The 20969-nt window shown below is 38.0% G+C and overlaps 1 protein-coding gene across 6 annotated transcripts in view; it reads right to left on the reverse strand.

The window, feature by feature from the left end:
* The window catches only part of LOC111868839 (agrin), a 922237-nt gene that overhangs the window by 11747 nt on the left and 889521 nt on the right, over positions 1 to 20969 (reverse strand). For 5 of the 6 annotated variants that reach the window (XM_033753190.1, XM_033753193.1, XM_033753192.1 and 2 more), the window contains 12 exons: positions 18592 to 18840; positions 15773 to 16000; positions 14011 to 14190; positions 12793 to 12954; positions 10429 to 10606; positions 8222 to 8449; positions 7199 to 7431; positions 6743 to 6877; positions 3710 to 3956; positions 2679 to 2843; positions 1757 to 2025; positions 666 to 747 (listed from right to left, as the gene is read on the reverse strand). In XM_033753190.1, coding sequence (XP_033609081.1) covers positions 666 to 747; positions 1757 to 2025; positions 2679 to 2843; positions 3710 to 3956; positions 6743 to 6877; positions 7199 to 7431; positions 8222 to 8449; positions 10429 to 10606; positions 12793 to 12954; positions 14011 to 14190; positions 15773 to 16000; positions 18592 to 18840 — 2356 coding nt within the window. The remainder of the gene's footprint in view (positions 1 to 665; positions 748 to 1756; positions 2026 to 2678; positions 2844 to 3709; positions 3957 to 6742; positions 6878 to 7198; positions 7432 to 8221; positions 8450 to 10428; positions 10607 to 12792; positions 12955 to 14010; positions 14191 to 15772; positions 16001 to 18591; positions 18841 to 20969) is intronic. The other variant, XM_033753191.1, reaches the window with a different exon arrangement.

Consider the following 20969-nt stretch of genomic DNA (forward strand, 5'->3'; position numbering starts at 1 on the left):
GTACAGATTTGTTATGGCATGCTCTTTTAGACAGCGTATGGAGGGTGCAAACTGTCAGTGAAGTTTGTTACAGTCATATGCCCGACTTATGACTTAATGTAATCTCAAAAACTGAGCTCTAGTAGATAAATCATAAGTCAAATTCGTTATTAACATGAGACAGACAGGATTACATTCCTTGAGCTTCAGGCCCAGACAAACTGTCAATATTTTAACCCCTAGTTTTTTATAGTTCTATTCTTTCTGTAACAAAATCAATAATGGGATCTCAAACAACATAGATTTAATGATCTAAAATATTAAATGAATTAATATTTTACTGTAGATTTCTAATAACTATGATTTGAGCCACTGGAGCACTACAACAATGTGTAAGCATGAAATCTGAGTTCCAAGTCATACATCCAATTAAATCCAATCCATAAATTTCCAATTATGGAAAATTACAAAGTGTTTGGGAGACAATGTTTAAGGAAATGTGTTTACAGAATTACAGAAAACAGAATGGAAGCACTGAAGAGACAAGAATTATCAACATATACTTTGAGGATATTAAATTGCAGAATCCTGTTACACTGTTAACATTATCTTGTCATTTTCTCTTTATTGTCACTACATGTGACAATAAAGTGAAGACAATGAGAGAATATTTTAAGGATATTTACCTTTTTCCAACTTTATTGGGATACTGATAGAATGTCTCTCCTGTGAATCTAACAGGTCTCTCCATATCTATGCTGTCAATGCCTGGAACAAATATTATGAAGTAATGACAATGAGTACAAAATATCTGTGTCACATCATTGCATACTTACTTGCTAACATCTGTGTTTAGAGTCACTACAAACAGGTGTTTGACAATAAAGATTTGAGAAAAATGTTCTGGCCTAGAAAGAAGAAGTAACTAAGACTCACATTTTACACTTAAAAATTGTCAAATTATGAAGAATGAGATGAGTAGCAGCATATGAGAATAAGATCAACGTAAATAATTTGTTTCAGAAACCTGAAGAGAAGGTAGCAATACAGTGACAATATTAAAACTAATCTTGGGAAAACAGGTTGTGTAATTTTGTTCTTTAATGATCATGATGGTGATTGTCTTGATTCTATAACAACAGAGGCATATTTAATTACATGAATAGCTATGAATTTCTGTAAGAAGACTATGTAGGCTATTGTGCAGTCAACTAGTCTGACTCTTGCAACTATCACCATCTCATATGATGACATGGAAAGGGATGACATAACACAGGACATGAAAGGAATCCCAAAATCTGCTGCAGATGGCACAGATACCGTGCAGTCTGTATGAATATAACACAGACATCTTCCTTGCTTCATGGCAAGTGATATTTAATAGCTGGAAGGACATTAATATTCTCTGTTATTTTACGTAAAGAAAGAAAAAAAAAGTAAAGCTATCCCTGTAACAGGCCGTGAAGGCCCATGGGGTTGTGAGATGTTGAGGGTCCCACATTATCTAGACAATCGGCTCAAAGATGGCGGTAAGGTTGTCAGCCTTATGCACTGGCTGCCCTTTACTCCCCAGGAAAATTATTTAATTAATTTCTGGTACTCATTTCTGTTAGAGGCTGAGTCAACCCCAGGGCCCTAGTGCTGTTGGAAAGATTAGGTCAAATGAAAAAATCCAGTGACCTCATTGGGACTTGAACTTGCAACCTTCTGGCTTGTAACATGTATAAGATAAACTTTGAACATGACATAAAATCAGTTACAGTGTTTGTGTACTTACGATTCTCACAGTGTTTTCCATTGTACTTTAGGGGGCACTTGCAGACATACATTGCCAACATGGGCTGACAGATTCCACCATTGAGACATGGATTAGCCTCAGGGGAAGTGGCGCATGGGGGTCCATCATAGCGGGATATTCCTTTTTGATGTTCAGAGCCTGCTCTTTCTGCTAGGTTTTGCCATGTGTGGCCATTAACTATGAGACGCTGGATAGCCCCATTGAGACCTCTTGTTATCCGAGCATCCCGGTTAACTTCCATTAAAGACCTGGATTAGAAATAAATTGTCAAAGAGTATTAGCTCACAGTCTCTGATTCCATCAGTGGAAAATACGCGTGTGTGTGTGTGTGTGTGTGCATGTGTGTAAAGAGCTTCGGCACTGCAAGTTGGGAAGACTTCTCTCCGCACTGGTCATGAAGTAAACTGTAGCCACATTTCTGTCTCAACTGAACACCCTCTTATAGGAGAGTGATAATAGACTTGCATTTGAGTGGTAAGGGAGAGAATTACCAGAACCAGGAAAACATATGGTAGATGAAAGGATTAAGGGAATAATGTACAAAGCTGAGAGAATCTGCAGAACAAGAAAGAAGATAGTGAATGGAAGAGGTTACCAGAAGAAAAAAGATGCAAGCTCAACAAGATAGGGTGGGTTAAGGGGGTCAGGAGCTTGAGAACGAAGGAATTCAAAGAAAACAGGAAGAGGACAAGAAGGAGGGACTCAAGGAGGTGGGGCAAAGATAATGAAGGGCCAAAAAGGGATATGAAACAGGCTAACTTGGGATACCAGGAAAAGGAAAATGTGGGACTATGGGAGAGATAGGGACAGAATTAAGGGCAGAAAGACAATAAGATGAAAGAGGCAAGGTCTGTGAGAATTACTAGTCAGACAAAAAGATGACCATAATTATTACACTCACATAACTCCCCCAATATAAAGGGGCAGTTCTAGGTTCAGTTCATTCAGAGGTGGTCCAGATGTTCCTTTGGTAGGTGGCCCCCCATCCAGCTGCAAAACTCCTTCCTGGTTAAGCCGACTCACTTTGACTGCATGCCACTGTCCCAGAAGAATGGGTTCTGGTGAGCTGCAAAATATGGAAAGATTCCAATACATGCAGCTGGGTTCACTTAAACCGGTTGCTTCATGTCAGTGTCCTTCAATATCAGAAGAAGACAACAAAGCCTTTTTTCAGATTTCATAAATGAAATGTAAACTGAGCAACTGAGCAACTGTGAGATAATATGTTTATTTCATAATATTACTCACCTAATGAATGTTTTTGCATCACAGTACCATCTTTGTATTCATATAAGTCTTCATACCACATAGTAATATGTAAATTATATTTGTTTATCAATAAAACAGAATGTATTCATAAACAAAAACATTCCATATTCTCTACCACACCGTGAATAACAACCACACGGAACAATTAAAATTACAATAGTATCATCCCTCCATCAAACTCATTTGTAGATATTTTTAAATTCTGTTATTGCAGGACTTCAATCATTTCTCTATATGACAGGGGAAAACCCCCCAATTTCCCCACCATTGTTCTGATCTTTGCAATAAAGTATTACATCTTGAAATTACTTTATTTTTCTTTCTTACATTTTCTCATTATGTTGAATCTTGGACCATATAAATGCTTCATCTGTACTTTTGGGTGGGCGTGAGTGTTGCAAATGCAATAGAAGAGTTGGACAGTGTTTAAACATGTGTACATAAATCCATACTCTATCTAAGCACATGGCTGAGCATATGATATTTGCAAATCTCTCAGATGATTCCTGTCAGAATTCAGGCTCTTCAGATCTGTAGTAATTAAAAGAACGCCCAAAGATAGATAACTAGGTCGCATAATTACAAAATATCTATAGATAACCTGTATTAAAGTGTGTATACACTTCTTTTGGTCCCTCTGTATGTATTGCAAAAGAAACTCACGTGAGATTGGCTGCACCGCTGCCCAAATCAAACTGGAACTGGATGTATCCATTAACAAGATGTACAGAGATAAAATCGCCCTTTCCATTAGTGAGCTGGCCATTATACAGCAGGATTCCATCTGGCTCCCGAGACAGAAACCACACTTCAAGTGAGAAGGCACGACCAACCCCCTCAAGTCGTGGCAGTTCCAGGTAAGAATCTCCATTAAACTCTGGGATGAAAACTTCGTGTAATTCAGCATCCACTGTCATAGAAGGAGGCAAATTGTCACAACAATTCTTATAGAAGAAAGCATTCTTTGTGATTCTGCATTCCTCACTGGTCATGATATTGTGACGTGTCGTGCTACGCAGGACACCACTCCCCCCCCCCGGCGAAGACTATTCATAGTCAGTTCTCAAGTTACGAGTTTGCCAGCAGTGTGTCAGTTAACCAGTCAATAGGTGTCTATTTTGTCNATGTAATTCAGCATCCACTGTCATAGAAGGAAGCAAATTGTCACAACAATTCTTATAGAATAAAGCATTCTTTGTGATTCTGCATTCCTCACTGGTCATGATATTAATTTATTGCAGACATAAATATGCTGTTGTAAAGCTAGGCTATAACATAGATGTGACAGTGTACAGAGTAATATATTACAGTGTTGACAAAGCTAAGTGAATTACATATAGATGGTGAAGCGCACAAAGTTCTAAACTATTTTTACATTCGTATTGTTAAATCTACAGGACACTGATATGTCATGATTCTATAAGAATGCATTGCAGCATCCTGTTCCATTGATTCAATGGACTATATCTGTCACTTGCCACAAAACCACTTGTAATTATTCATTTGTCACAAAGTCATTCTCATCGTACACTGGATATCAAGTTAATTACTTATTTACTAACTTACTTACTTACTTACTTACTAATGGAGCTGAGCCCATCTTGAGGAGAAGCCAAATCTGCAGCTACTCAAGAATTTCCCAGCAGTTTATGGAACCCAAAGGTTCATTACCATGTTCACAAGAGTCATCAACTGGTCCCTATCCTGAGCCAGATCAATCCAATCCAAACCATCCCATCTTATCTTTTTAAGATCCCATCAAGTTAAGTAGCTACAAACTACAGATGGGGTTTGGATGAGTAATTGAATTAACTGACCACTTACAGATTGGAACTACAAGTAACTATAGCACTATCACTAATTCACACACTTTGCAATTCACTGCAGCATGTACTAAGTCTTCTCATTCTGCTGTGTTTTCACCAGTCCTTGCCCGGCAATGGCTTCCGATGGCAGACGTTTTTCTCATTCTGGGTTCCCAAACTATCCCTGTGCCTCAGCTACTAGCTTCTAACAGCAACAGCTCACAACGAATGAAGCGCAGCAGTCCTCTAACTCACTCACTCTCTCTCACTCTCTCTCTCCAACCAATTTGCTCCACTCCACTAACTAGCTCTTACACTGCACTGCACTGTCACAGTTACTATACGACTGGCAGTTTACCACCAATCAGTTTGTCTGATGACAGGATGGGTCTGTCATTTACAATTGCTACTGGCCTTTACTAGCACAGTCATTCTTGGGTCCAAGTCCTGCAGGACTCATGACCATATTTTACTGTCTCAGATTCGAGATTCCCCCACCCTGGAGGACCAGGTCCCCATACACATATCCCCCAGGAGTAGGGTGGCCCATTTATGCCCCAGGCAATTGGTTTTCATTCTCATCACCTCCTACAACACGCAGGGCTACAGTAGTGGTATTCAAACATGCCTCCACATGGGGTTCTGCTGCACTAACTCAGTCAGTTGAATGATATAGCCTTGGAGTGGACTCATAGAAAACACCGCTTCCAACATTATTTCCATGGTTATGCATGGGCCACTGCCTAACAATAGCTCCAGTACTGTTGCATATTTATGAAACTTTGTCTAGCAATGGAGGTTGTCTCATTTGTTTCACGGTCACTGCCTAGTAAAGCCACAATATGCAATGAAGATGTAAAATGTGCCTTCCTGCTAAGTTATACATTTCTGTCACTTCCTGACATGTGAATAACAACCTGAAGGCTGCAAGGAAGGTGGTCACTTGGCTCCACAGGGAGTAAAGGAGATATAGCTGGCCTTCCAAAATGTGAATGGATTCTGCCTTCTCCATTCCTTTGAGTCTGAGAGGCCACCTCCTTTGCAGTTTCGCTATGTAACCAAACCACTGCTATATGCCTACCTGACTACACAGTGTCACAACCCACAAGACCACAATCTGTAAAATTACTGTCATGAAAATCTTGAGCTATTATAGGTATGAATTTATGAGCCTCTAAAATGTATGACAAGAGGGCACTGGAGGTCTCTCATTATGATAATGGATTTCCATTCAGAGCGCTCTTAAGTGTGATCCTCTGTCAGATCTGTTTGCAGATTTTATCTGCTAATGTACTGAAATCTGAACCCCTAGAAAAGATAAAGCTTTGGGAGCATAAATTACACTGGACCCCTTCTTCTGCCCATTCTTGTCATGACTGTCTTATCACTGGGAGTAAAGGAATGCATCCTCCTGTGCCGTACCTCAGAAATGGGTTGTACACTGTTGCCTAGATGGGAAAAAGCTAAAAATAAACTGATCACAGCTGGAGGCACAGAAACTAAGACTGAAGTTAGGTCAGAAAAGTTAAAGGCAGTGCCTTGGTTCTTTTCTTAGGCTCTGGGATGCCATTTTGGCACTTATTCTAATGTGAAGTATACAGTTTTATAAACCTTGAAGCTGAGCATCAGCATCTTTAAATATGTGCATTTTAAGAGTTGTTTGCCATTCATTCTGAATTTCAAAACATAAAACCATCATTAGGTCACAAAGAGAATGGTTTCATACCATCATTTATGTCATTTTCCTTCAACCTGAAATGCATACTGAACTGATCTAACACTTATACTTTTAAGGTTTACACTCCTGGTAGAAAGCAACCAGAATCTATGAGAAAATAAAAATACCAGGAAAAAGAGCCCATGGCACAGAATTGCTATAGTGTTCACTTACAGTCTTGGCACAATTTCCCCTTCCTGCCAGGTGGACACATGCAGATGAAGCCTCCCTGTGGAAGAGCATCACATGTTGATCCAGCAGTACAAGGCTGGGAAAGACAAGGGTCCACACGCTCCTGACACAAATCTCCTGCAGCAAACAATACTCTAAATAAATTCTGATATTTTAATACAATGTTCAACATAAAAGGAACAAACGTGCACACATCTATAACAGGAGGTTCCTCTGAAATGTTGGTAAGTGATCACTGCGCTACATAGCATCAAATCTCAGAATACATAAAATGTTACCACCATGACAGCCTCAAGCTTGCAACATTTCTCTGTTTAAGACCATTATCATTGACTCCATTCATTGTTCCTGTTGGACAGAGTTCAAAGTTTGGAGTTCAAAATGGTAGTTTTAAGCAGTGTGTCACAACATTACCAAAAAGCTTAACATTATTCCGACCTGAAAATTCTGGAGTGCATGCACACCGGAACTTGTCTGAATCTATGGCATGACAGGTAGCACCATGCAAGCAAGGAAGACTGGAACAAGGGTTCTCTCCACATTCTCGAACTCCTACTACGTGTTCCACCATGACGTCTTGACCCTCATGTAACTCAACAAGACGACGACCGATCTTCAGCTTTCGAATGCAGCCCATCAAGCCCATTGCTGTTCCAATATTCTCGAACACCCTGTGGGTACAAATAGGCATAGAGACATGTTAACTGAAAATAAACGAATTTAATGAGAGGCAATAGTTAACTGTTAAAGCAATATAAAAGATAGGAACAGCAAAACTACACAAACAAAAGCATATTAAAATAAATCAACAAGTTTTCAAACTTCATCTAAACTTTGAAGTGAAACTAGCTTTCAAACTTTAAACTTTATTCAGACTGAAATCTTACATATAACCAGGCATATGTGAGAATGATTATTTCAGTCTGATATGAAACTGAGATGATGAATTGGAAAAATTTCAAAATTTAAGAAGACAACAAAAATTTTCTCTAATAGGCGCAATTTTCATTTTAACAATTTTTTTAATAATGGTCACAATTGCATAGTGCTCTGTGTGTACTGTCATATTTAAATGAAGGGAACACAATCCTGAAACAGAGGACAAGTCTACATACAAAAAGTAATTTTTTTAATTAATTTTATAATTTCACTAAAAATGCGTGAAAGATAATAAATAATATAAAACATGTTTCATGTGGAATTTACTGAGTTAGTATCCTTCTCTAAAAAGAAACAGACTGGTTTTTAGAAAATAGACAGGATGCTGGATAATGTCCAAAAAACATAATACTTGAAGCAAGAAATAGCCAAAACTTAAAGAAAAATTATATTTTCTTTTTTATTAGAATTAACATTAGCAAGCAACAGATATAGTGAGGTCTTGTCTGGAACAAAAAAGCTGAAGAACTTCATGCATATAACTGGAATATTTTGTACGTGTTTTCCACAAATCAAACTCACTTGGAGACATTTGTAGGCACATATCCTACGTAGGCATCTTCCACCAAGTCAAGGGCTTTCAAAGACCCTTGTGACTGTCCTGCAACATCTTCATAATCATCCAGTTTGAGCATGCCATCACGATGGTAACGTTTTACCACCACACGGTGGAACTTTTTCATCTCCACGCGGTCTAATGATGTGATCACTACTGGCCCATTCCCCAGGTTGTAGCGGAACTCAACATATCTGCCAACAAAAACGAGATATTTCTCAACTTCTATTGAGTTCACAGAAAGAAGTCCCATGGATGGTGGGGATGATGGTGTTTGAGGCTTCCTGTTTTCCAGGTACAGCTGTATTCCCCCCTCACCACCAAATCAACTCGATAAAAGAGTTAATGTTGAAGTTTATCATGTGATTACATATTATTATCAGTACCTGTTTCAATTAAATGGCTAGATTGGAAGGGAACACAGGGAAATAAGTTGAAAGGGGAAGGGTAACAGATCAGTGAAAATGTAAATTTTTTTTTCCCTTGGCGTCAGTAAAGTTATAAATCTCACTGCAGTAAGTTTGATCTTTCACACCGTGGGTCATGAGCATTTGGCTATAAACACCAACAAACTTGCTAAGTATAAAACAAATTGGCATTCCTAAACCTAACACTGGAATGTTTTCTCAGTAGCTTGATTCTATTTCTGTGTTACTGATGGGCCCTTCTGCATTGTTAAACAAAACTTTGTTCCCTACTAATGTACTAATGGTAAGGTTATAGTTACCTTTGTTTCAATGTATTGCAAAAGTCTGTCAAACTGTGCGTGAGTATCGTTGGCTGACTGTCAGGAACATAGCAGAGCAAGCAAACATTGACAGAGAAACAGTCAGGAAAATCTTAACTGAATATCTTGACATGAGGAAGGTGTGTGCAAAAATGGTCCCAAAGGACCTGCTCACACGGCATTGTCTGTGAGGGAGTTTTTAGTTAGTAAACAAATAACTGTCGTGGAACACCCTAACATTCCGAATTTCTCTGGAGTTATCTGTACCATGCAATGATAATCTGAGTGCACAACCTTCTGAATTTGTTGCGCATTGTCCTCGTTATATGATGTTGCAGGATAAGTGCTGAACAAATAATTTTGTAGTGATTCAAAATGATTTCTGCATCTGTGACACCATACAGAGACTCTGAATCAGGAAAATATTTTTCCTTCACGCATAGTCCAAAGTATCAGCAAAGCTTCCATTAGCATTTTGTCAATCCATGGAGAATTATTATGGCAGGCCCATGTTTGAGAAAACCCATTTTTCTGCTTCAGATCCTGCCACACGCAGTCTTCTCCGCTGGGTTCCATCACGAACACTATTAAAATGGCAGTTGAACAGTTATGCTGTGTGTAAAGCAAATGTTATGTCCCAGAATACACAAGCAGACTCCAGTCTGTCCATCATAATAATATTGCATTTGCTTTTTGTCTAAGAACGTAATGAAAACAACCAAATACATGCAACTATAATTTAGCCTAAATGAGATCTGACTTTCAAATGGCAGTGAATATGATGATGATGATGATGATGATGATGATGATGATGGACTTCTGGGATGTCATGCCATGTAGCACTGTATGCAGATACCACTGTTCTGGAGGAACCTGCTGCATCTGTCTTTGGGGTAGAAGCAGGTTCCTCCAAAATATAACGACCTATATACTCATACCAAGGTACCAAGTACTACATCTCAAAAGACTGCGATCTCTATAAGTTTGTCTGTTATTCTATATAGGTATGAAACTTTGTCATTCAATTTATGGGAAGAGCACAGAGTGAGTATATTAAAGAATAAAATGCTGAAAAGTATATTTGTACCTGGAAGAAATTAAGTGGAAAATGAAACTTAAAGAAGTAAGATGTGAACAAAAGGACTAGATTCACCTACATCAAGATACAATCCAATTGTACGTTTTTATAAATGTTTTGAAATTCCAGGTTTCATAAAAGCAGAAATAGATGAAAGCTGAGATTCTCATGCCAGGGAGTATTAAGAATTTTGTATTCTTGAATGTGACATGGGTTGGGCAAACAGATACCAACAACTTGGAGGAACCTGCTCCCTCAATCTTGGAGTGATAACTATCTACTACATCCTAGAGGAAAAGAGCAGCAAGTTCCATAAACTGCTGAAGAATCTGTGCCATGGATATGGTCACAGAGGAAGAGTCACTCACCCATTTACTAAACCAATAGATACAAAGTCACCAGTTCCATCCTCCTTCTGCTGATTGTACAGTATGATGCCATCATTAGCATATGTTTTAAACTCCACCTCCAAGCTCAGCTTGTTGTAAGCCTTCAGTCGTTTGAGTTGCACATAAGAGTGCCCATCAAAGGCAGGAATATCATAGGCTGCAATATATAAGACAATGCATTAATACTATTATTAATGTGAATTAATACTAACAACTTCATCACCTCCTTCAATGCCCTAATCTTAACAAGGTGATGCAACAAAGCAAGAACTTGAGTGCTCTCTATTAAGAAGCAAGCAGCAAAATGGGTTTAATGATCCCAAATGCAGCCATTTGAAACCAATCAACCAACTTCATCATATTTTAACTTTGTATAGTGTACTGTTGTAATCCACAGTAATTTCAAAGCCTTATCTGAAGACAGTCAAAATTCAACAAAAGGTATTACTTAATTAACTTGGTATCATGATACATTCTGACACTTAAATATCATCTTCAATGGTATCTGTTCAATAAATACATTAGCAAAACTTAAAAGCTATTCAAAAGTTAGTCCCACGAATGAGAAGATACCAGGATGTAAAATGAAGTATTAAAGTATTTTTATGCTGTTCAGCAGTCTTGATGTTCCAGTTTCAGGAACAAATTTATGGCAATTAGTTTAAGAGCTGGAATTGGCACTAAACTTCGCCAACAAGCGGTGGTCGCTCGGTCAGTATAGTTCGCTTGCAGACTAAAATCACAGAGTTTGTTTTTTTGTTTGAAGGAGTTACCAGACTTCTGCATAACTGTCAATGAATGTGCCAACATTTTCTGCAAAGAATATAATACAGATGCAAAAATAATAACTGCTTATTTGACCTTCTACATGGTACATACATATGGACCTTATGTTGTTAATACTGATTTATTCCCCAAACTAGATAAGTACACCACTGGCTTAACAGTACACTTTCAGCCAGGCTAGAGACAACAAACAAAATACAGAAAAAATTAATGAGGCTGAAATAAAATAAAAATAGTGAGGCATAAAGCAATATGTTTATTACTTGCCTCTCTTAAAACAGTCCCTAAGAGATCAAATACATTTATTACAGCCTCATATAATCATTTTAATGTACTACCATAAATTTCTACATGAAACTTGATTATCAAGACTGTTGAATGGCATACAAAGTGTTTATTTTGTAGAATGCTGTCTTCTCATTTGTCATAATAGCTTTTCAATAACTTTTAAACCTCATACATAACAGTGTGAAATAACCTTCAGCAAGTTCTTACTAGTGTTAACTTGGTTCATCCTGGTCCATCATGCTAGTAATTGTACATAAGATTTTTAACCACTGTCCACACTGGATGGTGGTTAAAAACTTTACTAGTGTATTTATTGAACTGACACCCTTGAAGATGACAATTAAATGTCAAAAAATATTGGAAAACCAAATGTCAAAACATGTTGGGAGACCAAATAAGCTATATAAATAATACTTTATGATATAATTTGACTGTTTCTGATAAGTTTTTAAAATAAAGTTCACTTAAATTCTTAGTGTGAAGAGCAGCTCATCATAGAGCACATCCTCCCATCTTGTCTCTGTATCATAACTGGTTGCTTTTAAGAGACATTTCCACCTTATATTTGTATGCATCTTATTTTTTATACTGGCAAATTATATATCCAAATTACTGATTTATGATAATTACTTAATCCTTCCAGGGTCATGATGTAATTATTTGTGTTTTCACTAGGCGCTTCTTAACAGTCACTGCACAACTGTTTCTTATGCGATGCTTTTAAATTCCCTCATCTTGTGGGCAATACATGAACAAACAGCAGAAATCCAAACATACAACCATATCTTTGTCTGTCTCTGAGAGATACTTGTAACAGAGCAGGCCAAAATCCACTCAGCAAAGTTCTAATGAGTTTTAGTACTGCAAAAATACCCAATATGACAGGATTGCAGTAATACATAAGTAACTCAATTGGGAAGAGGGTATCACACAATGAATATTTTGCTGGATTTGAGGTTCTCACAGCAGTGACTATGAAGAGTTATATTTTCTGGTGTGTAAAGCATCACGATCTGGTGAAAGTCTGCTTGCTGCTTGCTTCATGCTGGTTTCTTGCTTGCCTTACTCTTTGACCCTGAAGCTGGAGGCAATATGTTGACTTTCACTGGACTACACAGCATTATATCCCAGCAAACAGAACCCATCTTTGAATACCCTGTAATGGTATTCTCTTCACTTCCGTAACAGATAATCTGTTTTAAGTAACTGATTTATCATTTATCAAGTCTATCATAATGACATGATAAGTTTCAGATAACAGATCATTACCTCGTTGAACAACTGGATCTTCACACTGAGACCCTGTCCACTGAGGCTTACACTGGCAGGTGAAGGAACCATGAGACACATCAAGGCACATTCCACCGTGCTGACAAGGCTGTGATGCACAGGCTCTGAACTCTATTGTTGGGTGAACCGGAGGAGTGTTGGCTACAATATCATTAAAACGTGTCTCATTTTGACTTCTGCATCAGCTAGGTGCTTAAGCAATTGCTGAGGAAAGCTGTTTTTGAGACATAGCCATCAGCATTGTCCAAGTAACAGTAAAACATTTCCAAGGTCTTTTGAAATCTGGGCTTAAAATGTGCTAGTATTTTATCCTGCCATTAATGAATCACAATTTTATGCTTTCTGTATCTTTCGCTGACAAAAGAACATATTTTATTTATTCTCATAGATATACACAAAAGATGTTTTTAGATGAAGATATTTCCTACAACCATACTGAAACAAAAGGACTACACTGCCATTTAAATGTAAATGCAAGGGCTGGTAGGGTTCTATTTAAAGAAGTCTTCAAGGGGTTAAAGACCATATGGGGCATGAAGAGATTTTCAGCCTTTGCAAATCAATTTAACATTGTATCTAACTGAATCCCCTCTTTTCAAGACAGAAAGATATACTCAGCATTTCATGTTCAGACCCAGGAATGTAAGTTGTTACATACTACAATGTCATAGTATTCTACAAAAGAGCCCTCTACTTATCATTCACTTCCTGCCAGCTCTAACTATGCTTTCTGTTACATAAGAAACCTGCCTGTGGCAGTACTATTAGTCCGACTCTTGCTACGAACACTGGGTATTCCAGACTTGTTCTGACAAATATTTATTTCATTGAAGTACTTCATCCACAACCGTAAGATGAAGAATAATGTTCAGATGTTGAATGACAGACAAAAAGAAATTTATATTACTTCCACAGTTAGCATTCTCTTACCAAACAGGTGGATGATGGAACTTATGGGTGCCAGAGTGGAGAGACCAAGACCACTGTTGGACTCCAGGAATAGATATTTATGACTTAACTCTTCAAAGTGTGTCATGATGGTGATGAAATTCATCTTATATTCAGAAAAATATGATAGTTAGGACATTACTATGTCATAGGCCTAGTGAATTCATAGAAGTACTCTAATTATAACATCAAAAACATGTAATATTTTTATATTATGGTTACTTTTCACTAACTGATGCACAATCTCACCTAGGCACTCTTGTCGGTCAGGTGTCTCAGCATGTCCATCCTTGCACATGCAGGCCCCACCAACACAGCGACTATATTTCACTCCACAGTCTGAATCAATGGTGCACAAATCCCCTAACAGTGCTGTTATCACCCGGATTGTGGCTGGAGTTGGACGGTAGCCTGCTGCATAGTGAACATCTGCATGAACAGAAGAACTCATCAGATCTCTGGACAGATTGTAAGGCTGCATCATCTATCAACATAATTAGTCTTGATGTAGTTGGTAAAGTACTGTGACATATAGACCCATTGCTAGGCAACGACTTGGTAAACACATTTCTGTGTGCAACAATAGGACATCTGTTCCTAGGCAACAGATCAGTAAACATGCCTAAAACAATATGGGAAAATAGAAGATGGTGTTTTCCATGAGGTCTGCCCTGAGGGTGCACAACAAGATGTCCCAAGGGAAAGTTACTTGTGGTCAGAAGTTGACAGGGTTCAGTTGAAGAAGAGTTCATTTGAGTCAGTTGTTGTGGAGAACTGGGTCAAGTTCTGAAGATGGCAGTCAAAGGGACTGTAAAGAAATGACAAGAAATGAATTAGACCATGCAAAGGAGACTCCATTTGTGATTTGAAGTTACAGCGAGACTGTCATAAATCTGTTGCCAGGATATGACCAGTGAAGACTGAGAATCCTAGTACATGTGTATTGATGAATTGTAAAGTATGTAGAATGGCGATTGTGCCTTATTACCTGTAGTCCCAAACTGTGTGAATGCATAAGGTGCAATAAATCCAATCATCCAATACAAAACCAATCTTGTAAGTCATGCATAAACCCCCCTACATGTGATAGTATGAATGATGAAAACAGACGAGGACATCTTATAGAGACTGAAGGAAAGATGATGGTTTCTGTTCACAAGGAATATTCAATAAGCCACTTCAAGTTCAAAAGACAAGCCAAAGCAAGAATGCGTACTTTGTTATATGTATTTGCCTAACTGAAAATTCGTAATGTGAATCTTCCTAAAATGAGGACTATCTGTACATTAGAAATTTTCCAGAATTTATAAAATATGAATACATGAGGAGTTTAGAAAAATTTCTGCAGGTGAACATTTATCTGGTGCTTTTCTTGTTCAAGATTGTCTAAAAGAAAGGAATGTTTTCTCAAAACTGCTTTTACTTTTGGTGTAGATTGCAGGTTGCATGTTGCAGTTTGCCGGTAGCAAGGCAGATAGGCTGATAGGCTTTTCCCATGTTGGGCTCTCTCTAGTGGTTCCTGTATTCATCCACTTTAAGTAGTTTCATTCTAACCGTAAAGAGAACACCTGGTTCCACTGTTCTGTTATTGCATTGTAATGAACTGCTTCCATGGGTATATGATCTATGAGTTGTGTAGCAGCGAATGTTTCCTAGTGATGATTGCAACTTTGGCAGTGAGTTGTTGCTGTGATTTGTGATTCAGTGTAAGCAGTTCCCACACATCATTCACTATCAGCATAATATCTGATGCTATACAATAAAAGATACTGACAGTATCATTAAATATCTTCACTCACCAAAATAACAAATGAAATCTGAGGTTCTACACTGAGCAATGAAGCAGTATGTCCCTCAAAAATGTCGGCAAACATCTACCAGATTACTTGGAGGACACAGCCTCAATGAATGGTGAAGGATATAGTGTTGCACTTGATTTTCAGGCACTCTCTTGGCCAGGAGGTATTAAGAAAACTTCAGCTAGGTTAAATACTAGAAGGGCAGTTCCTACCATTGCTGCTGTGCATATATCCTGGACCCAGGTGGTGCAGAGATTGAGATGTGAGGCTGTTTGCTTCATCTTCGTTGTGACTGTTGTAGTAGTAACGCTGGTTTGGAGGGTCTGGTACCAGAAGATGCCGTGTTGACTTGTACAATGGCGAACTAACATCCTCAGGTTCTGTGAAGCGATGGGAAGTGGAACGGCGCAGTGGCCACTCAGTGCCAGGAAACATGTCCTCTAAAACACACAAAGAAATTCCATTTATCACAGTCCTTACTATATAATGTCACAACATTATTGTATATTTGCATCCACATATATAAAAGCTATAGGTTTTCCATTCTGTCACCTTGTAGCATTCGGAGTTGTCACTAGTTATGGCTGGATTTCTCAAACATTGTAGTACCGTGGCCCCCTAAAATAATACATAGTTTTATGCAACTTCCCGCCCCAAGTCTGCTGGTAAGCCGGAGAAGTGCAGTTTTGTACACTGTCGTAGATCCCGATAAGGTTGTTTGGTGGCAGCAGGAGTCTAAATAGTTTTACAGCCTCTCTACATGTAGAGTACGCTATACAATATTCCTATACAGACACAAGTAGTGCAGTTCTGCACACTGTTGCAGGTCTATATCTGGCTGTACAGTGGCAGAAGGGACCTAAGTAGCTTCACAATCTCCTTCCACCTACAATAAACCAAAAAATATTCCTCCACTGTCTCAAAAAGAAATTGTGAAATATTTTGATGGCTGCACATAAATTGTTAAATCTCACTGACTTGCCAAAGCTGTGGATGGATACAAGCAGATTTTAAATAATTCTTTGAGTATTTGAAAACCCCTGTTACATTATGTCATGACCCTGTGGGGGTCTGGACCCACAGCTGGAGCACCTGAGTTACAGACAGCAGTGAGAAGTACCTATGCTTAAGCTGGCATGGCTGTCTCAACAAATTTCCATTGCTGATAATGAGCATATACTGTGAAAACTGTGGAAAGTATAGCTACAGATGGCAATTGCTTATTTCAAAGCCTCTGTTCACTTCTTGCACTTGAGATTGTTCAGAATAACATGTGGTTTTAATATTGAAATAATTCCTATTACTGAAATTTATGAAGTTTCTGTAAACATTTATTTTCTATATGAGTGTCAAATCACTGAACCACCAACTGTTATAGTCGGTCATGTTGTGACTGAAAGAACTGTGTGTATGTTGTTTACTGGTGGACTATGTAATGCCCATTGTGATGCTCTGATGTCAGATGAGAAAAAGGTTGAGTATTTTGGATAAAATTTGTTTTTATAAATAATCTTTACCAAAAAGATTTAGTCTAACTACCAGCATCACTTGGTTAATACTGTACTTCTATCAAGTTTAGTAGTAGCTGTCTTTCTAGAAATTTTAAAATTATTTAGGTTATGTATTGCTGATAAAGTTTCAATTATAAATCACTCCGTCCAATGTGACCTGTAACTTTTTTACTACATAAAAACTTAACACCCTTACATGTTTCAGTCTCTGTGGACCATCTTCAGAGGGCAAACATCACTACAAATAGGAAACCACCATCACATAATTTGTTTACACGTAANAAACACATAAGAGAGAGGTTGGGAGGACAAACACGAGCCTGCATGGTTTACGAATTTTAATCATTGACAATGCAAAATTTTTAATTAGCATCAAGAAATTTTAAATAACTTTTAAAAATTTTACATTCCCAGGAAACTGCTGTGTTTGTGAAATGTTCTATTCTGTGTACTGTGTGTTGTAACATATAAGTGTACATACTTTGCATGTAAACAAATTATGTGATAGTGGTTTCCTATTTGTAGTGATGTTTGCCCTCTGAAGATGGTCCACAGAGACCGAAACATGTAAGGGTGTTAAGTTTTTATGTAGTAAAAAACTTACAGGTCACATTGGACGGAGTGATTTATAATTGTAATTGTTATTGTGACGGACCAGAATGAAACAAATCAAACTGATAAAGTTTGTTTTTAATATCAGATTTTGTATTACTATATAGATAAATTCCCAGTGTCCAATTTACTATTCTTCTTCAGAACTGAAACATGTTTCAACACTTTTGTTTTTATTCTTGCCTCTGATTAACTGACTAAATTCCACATTATACCTCAACCAAGAAATTCAGGGAAGTTTTTTTAATGACAGCTTTCCTCCAAATTGTTAAAAATGTGTATACAGCAGACAATGGAATTTACAAATAAATAATTATACAACTAAATGATCATTATAAGGTAATTAAGTAACTAGCTCTATTGAGCAGAGTTGTCCTTGAGAAACTCGTAGTTGTTGAGCTATTAAGAAATTCTCTACGAGATTTGAGGCAAGCACTATTAGTATAGTCATTCAGGGTATGATATCACATAGTCTGCTAGATAAATACCAACGTTTTGGATGAACCTGCTGCCCGCATCTTCAGGGTAACCTGACACATCCCACACAAAATTCATTTTTACATGCATCATTGTTGGGAACAATAGTTGTGATATCTTAACCTTTAAGTGCCGAAGTGCCCAGTTTGTGCCAGTCATGNCTTACATGCATCATTGTTGGGAACAATAGTTGTGATATCTTAATGCAGTGAAAACTATTTTGTTAAAAGAACACTGTGGAGCCAAGGAGATGGTGTCTGCATGCATTCACCCCCATTTCCAGCCATATACTGAATCCAGTAAAAGTCCAGACCCCAGACACAGCTAAAGAGAAATGACACAGAACCATGTTTTATTGGAAATAACTAACACAGACAGGTTGAAGTTATATGCATGGTGTAAGTATGAAAATAAATCATGTCAGTTATAACCTTTACAAGGTCCAAGTGCCTGGACCACTATGTCCTTCTGGTAGCGACAGGCAAAGAGTTTGAGCTGACACTCTGAGCCGTATGTCTGTCCATCATTACCGCAGACTACATGGGAGCTGGCAGAGTCTTCATCTGCACATGTTGAACGACAGACACATTCTGCATGACCAGGACGACGTTCTTCGCAGGATGCACCGAAATAACATGTTAGGTCTGCACATGAACCTGGTACAGGCGTTGTTGAGTCAGCTGAAAAATATGGCACAGTGTAAAGGTTAGGTTGACAATTTCACATTGCATGAAAGTACCTGCAATGCTATGTGTAATTAAACTAAACCAACAAAATTTTAACAAATTAATATCACACAAATATTATGTGGAGACTGTCCATTGCTTGAAATGCATTTGGTATATGAATACACAGCATTTGAGAAACTGTAACTCATCAGGTGTAAGGAGGAAAGGATGCCACCCAATTGGACCTCTTATAAAGAGCTAATCAAGATCACAGTTGGGCTCATTAGGAAGAGTTGGTTTTAGTCACAGTTGGGCCAATTAGAAATAATTAAACACAGATGGTCTCATTAGAAAGAGCTGATCTTGGTAACAGCTGTGCTTATTAGAAAAAGCAAGTCTCATTCATAGTTGGGCCAGTAAGAAAAAGTTGGTTTTGGTCAGAGTTGGGCCCATTCGAAAGAGTGATACTTGGTCTTAGAAAGAACTGATCCTGATTATAGATGGGCTTATCAGAAAGAGCTGGCCTTCATCACAGTTGGGCCCCTTCAAAAGAGTCAAGCTTGGTCATAGCTAGGCCCTTAAAAAGAGCTAGCCTCAGTCACAGTTGGGCCCCTTCAAAAGAGTAAGGCTTGGTCATAGTTGGGCCCTTTAGAAAGAACTAGTTAATTTGGGCTCATTATAAAGGGGTGACCTTGATAACAGCTGGGCTCATCAGAAATAGCTAGTCTCAACCATTGTTGGATCCATTAGAAAAAGCTGGCCTTGGTCACAATTAGGCCGCTCTGAAGGAGTCAACCTTGATCACAGCTGGGTTCATTAGAAAGAGCTAGTCTCAATCATAGTTTGGGCCTACTGGAAGGAGCTGGTCTTGGTAACAGTTAGGCCCATTGGAAAGAGTTACCCTTGATCACAGGTGGGCCTGAGAAAAAGAGCAGGTCTTCATTACAGTAGGACCCACTAGAAAAAACAGCTTTGATCACTGTTGAGCCTATCACAAAGAGCTAGTCCCGATCACAATGGAAAGCGATAATTAAAAAGAGTTAGTTTCAGCCACAGCTGGGCCCATTGGAAAGAGCAAGTCTTGATCATGGGGCCCACTGGAAAGAGAAAGTCTTTCATAGCTGGGACTGTTAGAATGAGCTAGCCTTATGCACAGCTGTGTTCATTAGAAAGAGCAAATCTTGGTCACAACTGGTCCCATGAGAGGGGAAGGGGGAGGAAGGGAGGGAGGGAGAGAGATATCCCAAGTGAGTGGGATTTTTCACCCTTATATCCGATGGCAGAGATCAATCTAGTGTACGAAACGTTGGGTATATCAAACATACACCAGACAATAGACAATGTTTAACATAACATTTGTATAATGAAAATACCATTGTTACAAACCTTTAGAGAACCAAGATGTCATCAGAAATAATTCATACAAAAGTCACAAATACAAATGGAGTGGGAGTTTCAATTTAAACAAATGATTTAAAGGAATGTAAGCATTAACATTTATTCTCAAAATATGCTGTTTTCAGTTTCACCTCACTGACTAAGAGGCTAAATGACTGACTAACTAGTAATAATTCTTGAAGGTTCAACACTACCACTTTAAATTCTGAGTCATTTTAATTTTGTCCACATTTTGTATCTCAAATGTACACTTCTGTCTTATTCTTTCATGTCACTTATAATATTAGTGTGTTCACAGTGGTGAAGGTTCATACTGTGGTCCTCTGTGGTCCTCCCGCCACCTGTGTGTGTTGTCCTGACAGCTTGGGCTGTCTGTGTGAGGCCTGATTATATGTTTTATTGGACTGGGGACGAGTGATGTGTGGTCATCATGAAATTGTAATTTTGTATTTTTATAAATGTAATGTTTTTATATCTTGGATTTGTTATATATGTTTAAGCTATATGACCAAAATATTCTGTTACCTTTGATGGAAACTTTTATCTTAAATTTTAATGTATTATGCTACAGAGAAATTGTATTATGATGTAAACATACATTGTCTTATTTTATAAGTCTTCTTGACAATTGCTTAAGAGTATTAGTAAGATAAATTGACACAATTCTGTATCTAAGGCTTTTGCCTATTATAGATGTAATGGAATAAGGAAGAAATAATAATAATAATAATAATAATAATAAT

This window comes from Cryptotermes secundus, unplaced genomic scaffold, assembly GCF_002891405.2.
Source record: "Cryptotermes secundus unplaced genomic scaffold, Csec_1.0 scaffold310, whole genome shotgun sequence".
NCBI lineage: Eukaryota > Metazoa > Arthropoda > Insecta > Blattodea > Kalotermitidae > Cryptotermes > Cryptotermes secundus.